Source organism: Podarcis erhardii (assembly GCF_964252035.2).
Source record: "Podarcis erhardii genome assembly, chromosome: 10".
Classification (NCBI taxonomy): domain Eukaryota; kingdom Metazoa; phylum Chordata; class Lepidosauria; order Squamata; family Lacertidae; genus Podarcis; species Podarcis erhardii.
The window spans coordinates 28,393,582-28,405,153 of NC_138500.1; the positions used below are offsets into that span (position 1 = coordinate 28,393,582).

Genomic DNA, 11,572 nt, shown 5'->3' on the forward strand with positions numbered 1-11,572 from the left:
TGTATCCCTTGCAAAGAGCATCAGTTGCTGGAAAGGTGTCTCCCCAGGAAGCACAAGTGCTGTGACCGTGGCAGGAAGAAGGCTATTCTGTCCATCTGCTAAAGAGCAAGGGAATATAGATAAGAGACGGACTCTTTCCAGTTTGGTCTGCTGGAAGTGTGTAGGGGTGCAATAAAGTGCGGATAGTTTTCCTACCTACTCTTACATTTTTTAAAAAAATTGGATAGTACAAATACAATCACAATAGAAAATAAAAATTCATCACAACTGAACTGAATTAAGGGAGCTTTCTAACCGGGTGTAGTGCAAACAGGAGAGATATTTTGTTAAGAGTGCAGGAATTCTCCTTCCTTTCAAGGGCAAGCTGGCACACAAGAATGCCAGTTCTGCGGAACAAGTTGATGACTGTGGCAGCAGTGCATTTTGTCAAACATGGAACAAAGGGATCCAGGTCTAGCTGCTCATCCTTAGCAGAGTCTTGAGACATCTCCCTTCTCTCCTGGATACAATAATATCTCTCTGCATTAGACATTAGCAGCATTCCTTTAGCCAATACTACCGAACTGATTGTAAAGTCATGCATGTACAAAATCTGCAAGGATATGCAAGGACAAAACAACACATAGCATCCATAACCAACAACTTCTGCTGTGGACCACCACAAAACATGCAGTCAGGAATAATATTTCGTGGCAAATCATCTGTGCCATCCCTTTTTCTCCCTTGTGACAAGCTAGAGACTGGCCCCTACAGCAGAAATGCAACACCATCAGCAGGCTATAACAGTGAACAGGAGCGACAGAATGCCTCAGCATTACCCAGTTTCAGCCCTCACTTATCCTGTAAAGGACTCTGCTCTTCATAAATTACAACAGATCTACACAAGTCTTTGGCAAGTCATGGTCCCCCATAAAGGAATGGGCAGGAATCCAAGTCAAGTATATGCAGTGGAAGCTGGAGCCCCAGGAGAGGTCTATGTCATGGTACCGTGACCACAATCCTTGTGGTTTTTGAAGCAGTCTAAGGAAGGCTAAAGTTCATCCTTGGTGCTTATGAGATGCTGCAGCTGGTGGTTTGGTATCATGTGATCTTCCAACAGCGGGTCATGTGACTGTGTACTGCCAGTTTCCCGCTCATCTGGGGAGTCCACAGCAGTGTAGTCTTCAAGCAGTCCTGCTTCTACTCCATGACGACTAAGCCTCTCATTACCTATGAGCCCTTGCATTCTCATGTATCCCTGCTGGCAGAAGGGAGGCAATTTCTGACGCGTGAGGGCGAACAGGAAGCAGGATTCTAAACAAAAGGGGGAAAATGTTCCACATTAACATCCTAATGAGTGTTACCAACCTTATGAACTATTAAATTAAAAAAATCCAGCCTGAACCTACAAATCAAAGAGATTGGTAATATGAATATTTTCCACCAACACTGATTAAATTTCTCTATTTAGCTTACAAGTTGGGGTAGGGGGAGTAGGTGGTTACTTGTATGTAACTCACTTCCTAAGCAGAAAACACTAGAGGCTAAATGGCTTAGGGGAAGGAGCTGTAGCTCAGTGGTAAGAGAAGACACCAGATTCAAACCCTGATATTTCCTTAGTTGTTAACTGGCTCCCCTCCACCATCTTTTTCCCCCCTCACCCCAATACACAGTGGTTTCCAGTCAACCAGTCCGCAGGTTACCTGCATAGAATCTGCGCAGGTCAGTTTCCAAGCAATTCTCCAAGAACCGTCTCAGCGGGAGAATGTGGGCATTTGGAGCGGTCCAGTCTGTCAGAAAGTCCTCCACAATGTGATGGATGGCTTCTGGGCGGGGCAAGGGCCAGTCTGGTGGGCAGAGCCTCATTTCACGCTCTGTTGGGAGAGTCGTTGGGAGCGCCAAACATAAAAGTACATTCAGGATGAAGAATCAAGGGTGAGTAGGCAGGACAGGAGGAATGGAGAAAGTTAACAAAAGAGGAAGGAAGCAATGGAGGCATCACTTGAAAAGGCAGCAGGAAAGAACTGAAGGAGATGGGGCCGGGTGGGCAGACATGGTGGTCCAGATGTTTCCCAAGCCTGACTCAAGGTTTCTAACATTCCCCCCCAAAATGGTTAAGAGAGGCACAACAATGAAAAGCAGGAATGCTTGCAGGAAGAACTGAAAATCCACTTTGCTTACCGGTAGGGAGGCGTTTGTAGTAATAAATGACAGGGTGCAGGAAATTGGACTGCCAAGCATGGCGTGCTTCACCCACAGCACGGTTGTAATAGAAGACATCCTTGTCAGGCCCAGAAAAATTCTTCCCATACTCCATCACAATGACAAAAAGCCCATTCTGAACTTTTTTCCCCGTGCGCCATTCCAGGTCTTGCAGGACCCCAACCGGATACTCCTCCAGGTACTCAAATTCTGTGGCATTCCTAGGCACAACCAGAACAAATAGTCTTGGGCTCACTTAGCAGAACATGCAGGTGCTGGTGGGCTCAGAGGACTAGATAAGACTGCACTCTCCCACCCAGGAATACTGGCTTCACAGCTTGCTGGGGGTCCTAGACCTCGCTTTACTCTTAGCAATGGCTACTAGGCAATGACTACTATGCTCCACCTCCATGGCCAAAGGCTTAAGGCTTCTGGATCCCAGTTGATGGAAACCACAGGATGGGAGAGCGGTCTTGTGCTCGAATCCTGCTTATGGTTTTCCCACAAGAATCTGGTTGGCCACTGGGGGAATAGGATGCTGGTCCAGACTGACCACTGGTCTGATCCAGGATGTTCTGCTTGTGTTCTTATTCTAGGATTGTCTAGAAGGCTGGTACTCTGTACCCTCTGCTGGAAGAGTTATCTGAATAATTTCATTCACGCCTTAGTGACCATGTGAGGCTGCCCATGAGAAAGAGTTGTAGCTCAGTGGCAGAGCACATGAAATCTCAAGGTAAGGCTGGCAGTCAGGGCAGGCAGTACTGAGTAGACAAGACAGTCTGACTCAAGGACACAGTATAAGATTGCTTGCAGCTGCTACTATCCTATTCGTGTTGGGTAGGAGTTGGCACACTCATATTACACCTGCTCTGAAACACCTACTGAGCCCAATTCCTGGTGCTGGCTTAGTCCAATGCTGTCTGGGTCCCTGGTACCGCAAGGACCTGCCTATTCCAAATGAACTACCCTGAAATGCTGGGATGGGAAACCCCTGGTTCTCCAGATGTTGCTGGATCACAGCTCCCATCTTCCACTGACTATGCTGGCTGGGCCTGATGGGAGCTAGAGTTCAAGAACCTCTGGAAGGCATCAAATTGGCTGCTGCTGGGTTAACAACAGCTAAGGCAGCCCTGCTTCAGATCCCATCCATCACACCCAGAGGTCAGACCGGCCCCCACAAGAAGGATGGGACTTCTTGACTGCTGTGCCAGAGCTTTAGAACACTATTTCATGGGATGTGTGTTTGGCTCCCTCTCTCCTGGATTCCCGAAATGTCTTGAGGCTGCAAAGCAAGGAATGGAAGAGGGAATGGAATTGTGCTGCTAGGATATATTTCTAGGGGCCACAGGAAGGAAACGAAGGGAGCACTACTCACTCACTCTTTTAGCAGAATGACATCCGCTAGCACACTGAACATCTGATAGAGCCCAGATGCCTCATTCACTCGCTTGACAATGGCATTCGTTAGCTGCATAATGGGGTAGAGGGAGGATGGCCAGGGGACTCCATGGTGACGGACTTCTAATAAGCGATGAACTACGCGAGCTGCGAAAGGTGGGGAGGGAGGGAGGGAGGGAGGGAGGGAGGGAGAGAGAGAGAGAGAGAGATTACTTTAAAATGTACTTACAAGCTAAGGAGAAAGGAGGACATAAAATGCTGGTTTCTCTTCATTCACTATTGTAAATGGTAACATAATTTTAACTGGAACCAGGGGTAGGGAGTCTGTCCCCCCAGATGATGTTGGACCACAACTCCCATCCTCACTGACCATAGGTCAACATCTGGAGGGCCAAAGGTTTCTCAACTGATATAAAGAGGTAAAGGCCTCTCATCTTGTAATGATCTTCATGCAATGTCCTCTACTGCTCCAGAGGCAGGTGAGAACTGTTAACAGTGGAACACGGACTGCTTTGGTAGGTGGTGGATTTTCATTTGCTGGAGGTCTGTAAGCAGAGATCACTTCTCAGGGATGCTGCAGTTGTAAGATTCCTGCACTGTGCAGGGGGTTGAATTAAAAGACTTCCAAGGTCCCTTCCAACTCCAAAATTCTTTTTAAAAATATATATATACAGTCAGTCTATCTATCTATCTATCTATCTATCTATCTATCTATCTATCTATCATCTATAATTAAATTTCCACAAACTCCACATAAAGTTGCAATACATAATGAATTTTCCCAGCTCTAAAATTCTATGGTGCTATGTTATTTCCCTTTATTTATAGTAGCATTTCTGTTGTTAGTACACTTTGGAAACAACAACAGTCTGCATCTGTACTGGTATTGTTTTTCAGGCATTTTCATTGTTTTATTGCTTGTGTGTTTGCTGACATGGCCTCCTTTGGGAGGAAGGGCAGAATGTTAATTTTCATAATAAAGACAATAACAAGTGTTGCATCGTTCAATTCAGTTACCAAAACTAATAATAATAAAAAGAAGAGAAACACCCCATACCAGAGCAGCTTCAGTGCTGGGCTGGCTGGCTGACGTTTGCTTTCTCCACAACCCACTCATGTCTCCAAGCTCACCTGTGTATCGGAACCCGTGAATGAAGCCTCCAGCAGATTTCCTGAAGTCAACCGAGTGGCTTGCGGTTCCCAGAACAAAAAGGCCCCGGGTGGCTTTGGCTTCGTAGCTGGGCTTGATCAGAGGATACTTCTTCTTACTGCCTTTGCCTTGTATCAGCCCCACAGACCTGTGTGGGGTGGGGAAAGGGCAAATGGAAACAGTCGAGGCTGAGACAGAGCAAGGTTATGGGTGCGTCTGAAAGGATCTCAGCCAGAGTCCAAACCAGAACTTTTCAGCCATGCCCCCTGCCCCGCCCCCCACGCCCCCTGGTCTCATGCATCCTCCCTGTCACTTTGGGCCAAAGCCTATCTCACTTGTTGAATATGGAGAAGTCGAATTTCCAGCCGAGGCAGCCAATGGCGCGGTCGTAAGGTGCTCGAGTGGCAAAGTTGTCCAGCTCGTCCTGAGGGAGGAGGATGGACTCTGCTTCGCTGCTGTTGCTGTTCTCCAGGTAGAAGCGGAGGGTGATGTGCAGCTTTCCTTTCTTATCCTTGACGAGAACCAAGTCTTCCAAGTCACCTTCCAGAAGCCCATCCAGGGACTTCAGCTGATATGTGTCCAGGAGGCCGTTGTTAATGGCTCTAAGGAAGGGAGCGTTTATTGGTTACGTAAACTGCATGTCATTGCCTGTGGAAATACCATTGCCAGCCGGTGTAGAGAACCTGGTATAAGGCACGCCTTCTATGTAGTCATGTTCTGTATTGATTTTAATAATGCTGGGGAGGAGGAAGTCCAAAATTTGTTTGACAGCATTTATTGTGGTTCTTTTGAGAACACAATGGAAAAGCACTTAAGAAATGTAAGAGAACAGTGACCTGTAAAAGACCAAGGATAAACGCACAATTGATTTTACTCTTGTTTTTAACCTTTTTTTTTGGGGGGGGGGTAGTCACTTTTAGTTCACATTTCAGAAAGTAGCCCATCTGTTCTGGACTACAACTCCCATCAGCCTCAGCTAGCACTGTGCTGACTAGGGCTGAAGGGAACTGTAGTCCAGAACAGCTGGAGAGCACCAGGTTAGGAAAGGCTGGCTGGCTGGCTTTGAGAGAGTCCTGGGAGCCAGCATTAAGGGGCCTAGCATGCTGGGCATTGCCCACGCCTCTCTTAAATGATGTTAAATGATGCTTTCCCCACAGCTTTTAGGGCACCCTGGATGTTTAGTTGTCACTTCTCATTGACAAAAGGTTCTTACCTCAAATCTCCAACATAGTGAGTGGCCCAGGAAAGGCGAACACGAGAGCGGCCCACCATGTGCACGAAATTGGTGACGCCCAAAATGTTCTCCGCTGTCTCAAAGGCAGAGTTTCCTCGGCCCAAGATCAGTACAGATTGGCCAACAAAGTCTTCTGGATCGATGGACACAGACTCATAGCCTTCGACGTATTCTGAACCGGGGAAGTTCACTTTGTTAGGAACCCACGTTCCCGTAGCTACCAATAGGACACTGAAACATATAGTAAGGATTTCGATCAGGCTTGCTGAAGGCATAGCCAATTTAGAAGATCTGTTCCAATTTCCAAAGCCATCACAGGCTAGACAGCAGGGCTGGGGAAGCTGTGGCCCTCCATATGTCATTGGACTCCAATTCCCATCATTGCTGACACTGGCCACGTCACCTGGGGCTGATGGGAGTTGGAGTCCAAGAAGATCTGGAGGGCTGTAGGTTCTATAGGAAATTACACTTTCACAATCAGGCCCAATCGGAGCTGTGCCATGTGAACATTTCCCTCCTCTAAGTGGGTTTTCTTCATGACTCACCTGCATTTATAAAACTGAGCATTCTGGTCAGTAAGGATGAAGAAATGGCCATTCCATGCCTTAATGTCCTTTTCCAGCATCACACGGGTGATGGACGTGTTGTAATGCACTTGGAGGTCCAGCATGGAAGCAAAGTCCCCCAGGTAACGCACCATGGCATCAGCGTCTGGGAAAAAGTCCTTGGAGTAGTGTTGAAAGAGCAGCCGGCGGTTGTGGCTGAGTAGCGAGTTCCAGTCATGGCGAAGGTTGAACTCACTGTTGGATTTGCCAGTGTAACGCTTGTTGACACTAATAAGCTTCCGGTGGCGTGGATACAGGGCAAAGAAGCTCCCGGGCGCATGGCTGCGTTCAAAGACCACATAGTCTCGGCCTGCATGTTGGAGGAAATATGCCATCTGCAAGCCCGCGGGGCCAGCCCCAATGACACAGTAGTCATGGTACAGGGCATCAGTAGCCCTGCAGGAGGCCAAACTGAAGGCAAAGATTAACAGAAGTTCTTGCACCCACTTTGAAGGAGATGGCATCATACTAGTGGCCAACAGGGTGAAATCTGTTCAAGGCAATTCTAAGAGCTGAAAAGACTCAAGTTAAAATAAGTTCAATGAGAACTCCTAAGGGTGCTTAATTATTTGGAACTAGGATGATATACATCATAGGCTCAGCTTTGTGTCTTGTCTCCTCTCCCAAGGTGCTGCAGTCCAGACCACAAAGTGGGATATGCAAGTAGCAGTCACATCAGTATCTTCTGCTGAGGAACCATATTCCAGCCACAGACAGGAGCTACAAGGGTGAGAAGATAGGCAAGTGTCTTATTTGAAAATCATTTCTGCTCCACGCCACTGCAAATCACACTGCCCTGAAAGCTCACACTTCCAAAGCAAAGTTTCACCCTTCTAGACCTGTTTTGTCAGGTCTTTGCTCACCAAATAGCTGTGTGCTGTGAGTGATTGTGTTAGATATGCTATTGTTTGACTCCAACCCCCATTAGCTCCATCCTATATGGCCAATGCAACAGGGATGATAGGCGTTGTAACTGTGGCAACATCTAAAGGGACACAGGTTTCCCACCCCTCTTCTATAGGATGTATCAAGACAGGAGGGGATGGTGACAAAGCCTGAGAACCACCCACAAAAGGCCACTATACATGTTACAAAATGAGCTTGCATACTCTGATACACCTCACATATGGTATCACATGTGTAATGCTACACATATGGCCTACAGAGGCCCCTATGGAATATATTGTTACCATATCAATCAGCTTTATTCCCTATCTGCATCCACTGTCATGTACAGCAATCATTCCATCAGGCTGCAAGAGAGGGAGAGAGATGGGACCGCAGGGCCTCTCCCTGGACTAGGCTGAAAGACAAGCAGTTTTTGGCTCCTCTCCACATTTTTCAATTTCTGCTGTTCGCTACAAAATCTCTGTAACTACCAGTGAGTGCATTCCTCTTTTTAAGTGCTGCCCTTTGCCACCATGTCCTTAGTTCCCATGACAAGGAGTTCTTTCTTTCATTTTGGTACTGCCAAATGTAGAGATAGAATGGTATGTTCTCTTGTCACCATGTGTATTTTACAAGCCCATAGCTTCACTTGTTTTGGGATAATGCTGCACGTGACCCTGGATAAAATGACCATTTACTAAGTTATTGCAGTCTATGGTTCGTCAACCAATTATCTGTGGGAATAATTTTCAGCAGGATGATACACGGAGTGGTGAGATGAAAACGATGAGTGTTCCTGCTACTTTTAATGAGTTGTGTGTTCCAAACATGGGGAACTGTTTTCCCTCCAGATGTTGCTGAACTACATGTTGTTGGCCAAGTTTTGTTGTTGTTATGTTGTTGGCCAAGTTTGAGGAGGTTGATGGGAGTTGCAGTTCACCAACATCTGGTGGGCCAAAGGTTCCCCCACCAAGACATAGATGTTGAAATTTGAGCTTACGAAATTGTTCATACCAAACTTGCTTTACATAACAGACAAGAGAACTCATCCTGATTCCATACGGGCTCAATTCCATCTACTCTGAGCAGCAGTAACTGCTGGATGGCATTGAACTGGAGATCTTCCATCCTACCACTGAGTGCTTCATAAATCTGTATTTGTCATATAAATACCATTCTGAGTCTCGGAGGCTAACTTTTAAGAAGTGTGCGTACGTACGAATGACAGTGCTTGAACAGAAAGCAAAAAAGAGCCATTTTCAAGGGAACTTACGTTCGGCTTTTGCATTCACGTTGCAGATGCAGGAATGTTCATGCAACACCCTGGAACAGATATGAAGGAAGAAGGAAAGCAACAACATAACCCTTCTGCTGAAGAAGTGAACACATCACCCCTGGGAAACAGGAACAACCCTTACCCTGCTTGTGGAGCTCACTGCACTGCTTATTTCCCCTCAGGGAGAAAAGAAGCTAGCCAAGGAGGATTGGATATAAGCCTAAATGCTAGGCCAATGGTTAAGGGACATGCACATGTTACTGGGTTTCTGCTCCCCTCAGTCCTAGTCAGCACAGTCCATGGTCAGGGGCCTAAACCTGGTGGAACTCATCATTTAGCAGCGACATGAACCAACCTCATGGAAACGGGGCTGAAGCTTTTCCTCCCCCAGTAACCTGGCGCGCCTCCTAGAGGACGCCGAAGGGAATAGCACCCAGTGACCATTTCCCTCCGCCCAATGGGATGCGGGGCGAGGCTTAGCGGCGTGTCTGGTGCGTGACGTGCTGACGTACCTGGAGCGTCCGACCGAAGGGAGGAGGCGATCAGGTAGGTCTGTCTCGTGCGGCTGCCCCGCAGCGGCCCCTCGTCATAAGAGTGCGTGCTGCTCTAGTCCTCCCAGTAAGGGCCGGGCCTTAAAGGATCGCAGCGAGACGCTGTACCAGAGCGGCGCCCCTCCTAGTTCTCTGCTCCTCTTTACCCAGTCAAACCCGCTCGCTCGTGGCGCCCAATCCGGGCAGATTTGCCACGTGACTCAGGCGCCTCTCGAAGCGCGCGACGAAGCTTTCCGCGGCGCCTTCATTGAGGCGCCGCTAGAGCGATTTCCGGGTCACGTGCTGCGAGGGCGAAGCCGAATGGCGTCGCTTTTAAAGGGGCAGACGCCAAAATATCAAATGCGCTCCCCTCCCGCCACAAAACCCCCCCAAAACGACGGAAGAAGCCCGTGGCACCCAAGATACGAACGTATGTTCCTTTTGGCCCTTCATATTAAGCTCACGGTGCAGTCGTGGCACCCTAAAAGACTGACACATGTATTCTGCTGCAAGAGACTTCATACATCATCTCCTCTGGAGTGCTATACACCTACTTAAGTAGGGGCCTTTCTTCCAGCTGTGTGTCTAGGATTCCAGCCTTTGCTATTTGGTCATTCACATTCTTTATAATTTAGTTCCTGGCAGTATCCTTTTAGAATCTAGAACTGACTTGTTTCTAGTGTTTAGGTGCTTTACATTTTACATCTATCCTCTCTCCCAGTATGTGAGGGTAGTGATCAGAATTGACCTCAAAAGTGTATTGCCAAACCATGGATTTAGGAAAAAAAGAAAACAATGTAAACCATGGGGCAGAAAGCCTGTTTGTGGCCGTTTCTTCTATGCAAAACCCCATGTCATGTCACTCACCTGATACAGCAGACTCTGGTCCACAGCTACTCCCTCTCTGGCAATAAAATCCTATGCTGCTTCCTTCCATCCCCATAGCCTTGCTATGGCATTGCCATTGTTTTCATGTCCCAACTTCTTCACCATACCAACTCTTATGAGCCCATTCCCTAACCTCAGAACTTAAGAGCAATTCAGTGTTGGAAACATGCCGGAAACCCCATTCAAGCACCCAATCTGTATTTAGTATAGGTAACCGAGGCAGAATCTTATTCTCAGTTGTATAATATGGAGATAAAAACGTCAATGTGAAAGCCCAAGGATACAATTAAACCCCAGAAACCTGAGCAATTGGCTGCTGCCATTTTCATTCCTACTTTCCAAAGTAGGAAATTCAGGCCATTCTCTTGTGAGTTGTTCCTCTCAGTGCGATTTTGTGCATGTTTAGCATGGCTTACTACAAAGTAAGCATGCACAGCGTTGCAGTCTTTGGGTCACTAGGCAGTAAACAAAAAACTTCCCTTGCTGCTAAAGCAGCAAATGCTGCACCCACCAGTGGTGCATTGCTTCAGTGCTGTGAATTGCTAAAACGGCAGAGTAATTACATTTGATTGGCAGGTGAAATGTTTATTACTTGGGAAGCGTTTTGGGAATCCAAGATGCTAATCAGCTAGGATCTGCTGCAGCAGGTAGCTAACCTCTTGACAATAAAAGAACACCCAGTTCTTTCAAGGAAACCTTGGTCTTTACATGTTCACCTCTCTGCAGCAGCTGGAAAGAGATTAAGCCCACGTGGGAGCTGTTGGAATATGATTAGAGAAAACCCTGCAGTACCCTCATCTAGCCAGGTCTGTTTGCCAAGGCCATTAATGAGCATCATACAGAGGTTCAAGCAATCACCCCCTTTGGCACTGCAGCACAAACATTCATTCATTTGACAGAGAGCTGGTTCTTGCACATGGCTTCAATTCAAGTCACACTTTAGGCTGTGGAAGATTACAAATGGTATCTATTAAATTACTAATGGTTATAACTCTTAATAGTTGCTGCATTTAAAAGGGCTTTGAAAATCTACCTGTTCCAAATGACTCTTAATGGTGAGAGTTATAGTCAGGGAAGATTTGTAGCTCAATGGAAAAGCATGTTTTGTATGAAAAAGGTCCCAGATTCCAATCCCCAGCCTCTTTAGGGGCTGGGAATGTCTCTTTCCAGAAACCCTGGAGAGCCACAGCCAGTCAATATATAAAATGCCGAGCTAGATGGGTGACTCTTCATGGGGTTGCTTTCTATGCAGTGCTGCTGTTTTAATGATAAAATCTCTGAATTTTTTTTTATACGGGTTGAATGAATAATTTAATGTGGTTTCTTGCATTTTTGAACTTTTAAAAGTGGTTGGGGTGGGTTTTTTGCCTTTAATTTGTTCACCAGCTTGGTAAATAAGATAAACAAAATATTATTTTGCAT

The 11,572-nt window shown here is 46.7% G+C and overlaps 1 protein-coding gene across 3 annotated transcripts; it reads right to left on the reverse strand.

Annotated features, from left to right (window-relative positions):
• Positions 1-497: 497 nt before the first annotated feature.
• FOXRED2 (FAD dependent oxidoreductase domain containing 2) lies at positions 498-9,830 on the reverse strand. 3 transcript variants are annotated; one of them, XM_081878756.1, is made up of 9 exons: positions 9,245-9,830; positions 6,509-7,288; positions 5,943-6,194; positions 5,065-5,331; positions 4,711-4,877; positions 3,561-3,726; positions 2,161-2,402; positions 1,683-1,853; positions 498-1,293 (listed from the first exon to the last, which is right to left on the reverse strand). In XM_081878756.1, exons 2-9 carry the CDS (start codon positions 7,033-7,035, stop codon positions 1,031-1,033), a joined length of 2,055 nt encoding a protein of 684 aa, XP_081734882.1. In that variant the 5' UTR covers positions 7,036-7,288; positions 9,245-9,830; the 3' UTR covers positions 498-1,030. The 3 variants fall into 3 exon arrangements, with proteins under 3 accessions (XP_081734882.1, XP_081734884.1, XP_081734883.1); XM_081878758.1 differs by lacking the exon at positions 9,245-9,830 and adding an exon at positions 9,088-9,174; XM_081878757.1 differs by lacking the exon at positions 9,245-9,830 and adding an exon at positions 7,759-8,667.
• Positions 9,831-11,572: the final 1,742 nt, after the last annotated feature.

Coding starts and splice junctions, on each gene's coding strand:
- FOXRED2 (XM_081878756.1), bottom strand. CDS start 7,035: ATGATGCCATCTCCTTCAAAGTGGGTGCAAGAACTTCTGTTAATCTTT. Junction 2,403..3,560: donor GATGTCATTCTGCTAAAAGA/GTGAGTGAGTAG, acceptor GGTTGTGCCTAG/GAATGCCACAGAATTTGAGT. Junction 1,854..2,160: donor CTACAAACGCCTCCCTACCG/GTAAGCAAAGTG, acceptor CTCTCCCAACAG/AGCGTGAAATGAGGCTCTGC.